Source organism: Egretta garzetta, unplaced genomic scaffold (genome assembly GCF_000687185.1).
Source record: "Egretta garzetta isolate BGI_Z169 unplaced genomic scaffold, ASM68718v1 scaffold56, whole genome shotgun sequence".
Lineage (NCBI taxonomy): Eukaryota > Metazoa > Chordata > Aves > Pelecaniformes > Ardeidae > Egretta > Egretta garzetta.
Window position 1 is genome coordinate 5,309,695 of NW_009260182.1, and position 4,244 is coordinate 5,313,938.

Below are 4,244 nucleotides of genomic sequence, written 5' to 3' on the forward strand. Positions count from 1 at the left end.
AGAAATACATTTCTCTAGATCATGGGCAAGACATCATCCGTCATCCACTTGGTGTTTAACCTCCTGGTAACCATGTCAGTAGGACCCCCCGGTGCATTTCTGACCCTTTTGCAGCTATGTTTTTAAGCACCTCAAAGTAAGCAGGAGGCAGTTTTACTGGGAGATAGTTGCTATTCCTCTTGCAGTGGACAGGTTTCTATTTTTCCCTTACCGGGCCCGTAAGTGCTTGTGATGAATGGCCAGATCTCGCTGACTGCCGCATCGAGGACACTGCTGAGGGCAGTCACGGCTGTGTCCTGGTGGGCATCCTGCGGGCAGGGGACTGCTGCCAGATGCAGCTGACGTCCCTGGCACCAGGGCTGCTGTGTGGCAGAGCACTGTGGCTCTGGGGACGAGCCCTGGGGAGCTGACTGGAACCAGTAAGGAACCAGTAGGGCCTGGTTTGATACATGCATCTGTTTCAACTGTCTGTGTCTGTCTGCAATGCACAGGCAAATGTCCAGCCCTGGGGAGGGTTTCGGGGGACGCCGCAGCGTGGAGGGTGGCGTGGCTCTGCAGCAGGAGCTGCTGCCCGGCACCTGCCCCAGCCCATCTCCCGGCCCCCCCCCGTGACGGCGCCGGGGTCTGGCAGCACCCCAGCACACAGTGCCGTGCCTCTGGCCGGTGGGAGCGGGGTCTCTCCCTGGCTCTCAGCATGTCTGGGGCGGAGGCACTGGGCACCCCGGGGCCCGAAGGAGCTGGGGCAGGCGTGGAGGATGTCCCCTCCCTTAAAGAAATTGAGCAGCTCCTGAACACTGGGCGGTCCTCGTGCAACCACGTTGATGAAGTATGGCCTAATCTCTTCTTAGGAGACCTGTAAGTACAGCTTTACGGACATACCTCTGCCATATGTCCTGTCTGTTAGTATGCCTCATAGGTGCGGTTTTAGACAGCTCATAGTTTTGCTAATTGATGTCATTTACACTGCAGACAGCGTGGTTTCCGAGATAAAATTATGACTAAGCTGGTACTTGCTTCTCAGTTAGCCTTTAGAAGAAATGCATGGGCTGACGCTCCAGTAAATGGCTCGGGAGATGCAATTGTGGAGTTTCTCCTGCTCTATGAATATCTTTGCACCCATCTCAGTTTGTTTGGCTTTGTCTTTTCCTTAGAGTAACAGCTCACAACAGATTTGTTTTGTGGAAGATGGGTGTGACCCATGTTTTAAATGCTGCCCACGGCACAGCATACAGCCACGGAGGCCATGACTTTTATGGAGCGACCATTGATTACTACGGTGTACCAGCCCACGACCTCCCAAGCTTTGATATAAGCCAGTTCTTTTTCTCTGCAGCACAATTTATCCACAGCGCCTTGAACACACCAGGAGGTATGAAATTACCATTGGTCACATTTTTATGCAAGTTGGCAGCCTCTTGTAAGAGGTTGGCTCCACAAGCTCAGTTGTGGACAAGTCAATCCATGGTCTCCTGCCAGCTGGTGGTCACCTGCATGGTGGGTGGCGGGAGGAGGGAGCACTGGGTATGTGTGTGTAGATCTAACTAGGTCCCAAAAAGTTGACATGAGAAAAAGGATGAACAGTGCAGGAGAGGGACTGGGACCAAGAGGAGAGGAGGCAGAGTACAGAGAAAAATACCTGGAAGGAAAGGCTGGTTCAAAAATGAAGAAGTAAAAACATACATTTAAAATGGACACCCTCTTTTGAGACCCTCCTAGGGCAACTGTATTTGTAATAACAAATGAATAAAGAAAAAAAAGTCCTGCTTTCTACAGCCACCAACCACATGAAGAGGCTCATATAGTGCAGATAAGATGCTTGTGTGAACAGGGCCTGCAGGGCTGTGCCTCCAAGAAGAAGATTTACCTTTACCCATGGAGATTTATAGTGTGTTGCCCAAGAGACTGAGCTTCTTGGCACTGGTGCAGTAAAATACTAATTAACCTGTATTACATAAAAGACCATTTCTTAGCATGAGTAAACTGGCATTAACGGAGCTGTCTCAGTCTGTATCACAAGTGCTGCCTTCAAAAGAGAATTACAGTCGCAGCAAATTGCCTTATTATGCAATGGTACTAGGCCAGTCATTTTTCCTTGTGGCTAATGTGTTAGTGGCATCCTTTCAGGCCAGATTTTAGCATTCTTCTTCACCTAAGTAAGCCCCTCTGAAACCAATGGTGTGATTTTCTTCTTGCTTACAACAGAACAACTTCATTACTTTCCCTCATTACAGCACAACCTTTGTTACAGGGTTTTCTGTGATTTACCTGTGTTTCTGAGATCAGGTTGGGATCTCATGGCACTTCTCACACAAGTGAGTGTAGCAATTGCAAATTAGACTTAATTGTTAGCAGTTAATGTGATCTATCAGAAGGGTAGGAAATAAATTATGTTTGCAGTGTTACTCTGACCAAGCTGGAGAAGGCAGAAGGGGTTTACCTTCCCTTTAAATTAAACTTCATCCACTGTACTGCTTCTCTTCTATGGTTATAATTTTTTTTTTTTTTTTTTAACCAGCTAAAATTTTGGTACATTGTGCAGTTGGAGTAAGCAGGTCAGCTTCCCTAGTCCTAGCATATCTCATGATAAATCACCACCTCCCATTGGTTGAAGCCATCAAAACAGTGAAGGAACATCGATGGATTTCACCCAACCGCGGCTTTCTGAAACACCTGCGAAATTTGGATGTTCAGCTACGGCAAAAGAAGGGCTGCTGAAAGGGCAAACCCATTTACATTCACTTTTCTGAGTTTCAGCCTTCATAGCCATTGTGCATATACAGCTTCCTATGATCAACGCATGTTGAAAAAATGAAGTAAATTATGCATCAAAGAAAAAAGTCAACAGGGATTAATTCTGATAGCTCAGTTCCTCCAAGACCAGCAGAGCCAACATCAGCACTGTAAGCACTGTCTGCTGCAGAGCTGCTGTGCCTGGCGCGGCGCTACCAGGTGACTCCACTGGAGTGGTTGAGACGTGCTGAGTTTTCTCCTGGTTTGAGCAAATGCCAGAGGCAAGTTCAGTAATTGCATCTGGCTGTACAGCACGTTTAAGTACCCTTTACTTGGGAGCGTAACATAACCAGCTTCTTTGGTTTGGTCACAGTTCTCACATGCATGTTCTCATAAGAAAAGCTTTTTGTGTTTCAGGACGGGTGATGTGGCGAGGGCAATTTCTTAAGAGCCCAGGCACTGCTACAGAAACATTCCTCCTTCACTGGTCTGCTGAATGTTGCAGTGCTACAGAAAGCTGCGACAGCCTGAAGACCCACATGAGCAAAATAAACTTCTGTGCAGCTCACTCTGCAGTCTCCGGGTCAGCAAACCTACAAACCTTTTCTTGTGTAAACATGTTTTCAGCAAGATAATGTATATTATGTAGAATATTGAGGACATTAAAAAAAATGTCAGATCTTCAAAGCATTTTGTAGGCTTGAACTCATCAGTTCACTCCCCCTCCAAATTATCGCAAATCAGTTCTGTGTAAGTGGCTTTGAATCGTCATCCCTAGTTTAGCATCAGGTAGGAACTCAGCTTACATCAATGGCTAGGCTTAATTGATACAAATTAATTTTAAGCTGTTTTGAGGATGTCACTTTTCCTATCACCAGTTAATTGGTACTTAAACCAATGTGATTTTTAATACAGCAACAGCATTTGAAATTCACGCTACCACTCTGCCTGAAAATTAGCTTGTTACCTTGTGGTGAACCGTGAAGCGGTAACTAAATCTATTTTTGCCCTGTGCTACTGGTTTGATTTATTGATTAGCTGACCTTATAAACCTTCCCTGCCAGATTAATTAAATACATTTCTGCTTGTTTGTTTGCATTGGAAGCATCAGTTCTGATCATTTTCTTCTTTGCTGGAAGAGACTTGCAAGGTTATTAGAAGACTTAAATAGCAGTGACTTGTGAGTTGAACCTCTTCCTTCCCAGACCCTCCTACCCTCCGTAATTCTCGCAGAGGTTATGACATAAATGCCGATTCTGCCTAGCACTTATGGGAATGTAGAAATCCCTCCCTATTTTGGTGTACACAAATGCTTTGCAAAATGAGCATATTTAAGATCCTTTCAGAGGTCTATGCGACTGTCTGGTCAGATTTTCTTAAATCTTGCCAAAGAGCTCCACTGACGAGAAAAGAGGAGATATTGTAGTGTAAAAAGATCAAATAGAAAATCACATTTAAAACCCAACAGTGCTGGGACAATCTTCATGCCTCACAAAGCAGCAGGGTGGTGAAGG

At 45.8% G+C, this 4,244-nt stretch overlaps 1 protein-coding gene across 1 annotated transcript; it reads left to right on the forward strand.

The window, feature by feature from the left end:
* Nucleotides 1–694: 694 nt before the first annotated feature.
* On the forward strand, nt 695–2,715 carry LOC104129100 (dual specificity protein phosphatase 13-like). The gene is made up of 3 exons (XM_009641990.1): nt 695–855; nt 1,152–1,369; nt 2,516–2,715. The coding sequence occupies exons 1-3, from the start codon at nt 695–697 to the stop codon at nt 2,713–2,715; spliced, it is 579 nt and encodes a 192-aa protein (XP_009640285.1).
* The last annotated feature ends 1,529 nt before the right edge of the window (nt 2,716–4,244 follow it).

Coding starts and splice junctions, on each gene's coding strand:
- LOC104129100 (XM_009641990.1), top strand. CDS start 695: ATGTCTGGGGCGGAGGCACTGGGCACCCCGGGGCCCGAAGGAGCTGGG. Junction 856..1,151: donor AATCTCTTCTTAGGAGACCT/GTAAGTACAGCT, acceptor TCTTTTCCTTAG/AGTAACAGCTCACAACAGAT. Junction 1,370..2,515: donor CGCCTTGAACACACCAGGAG/GTATGAAATTAC, acceptor TTTTTTAACCAG/CTAAAATTTTGGTACATTGT.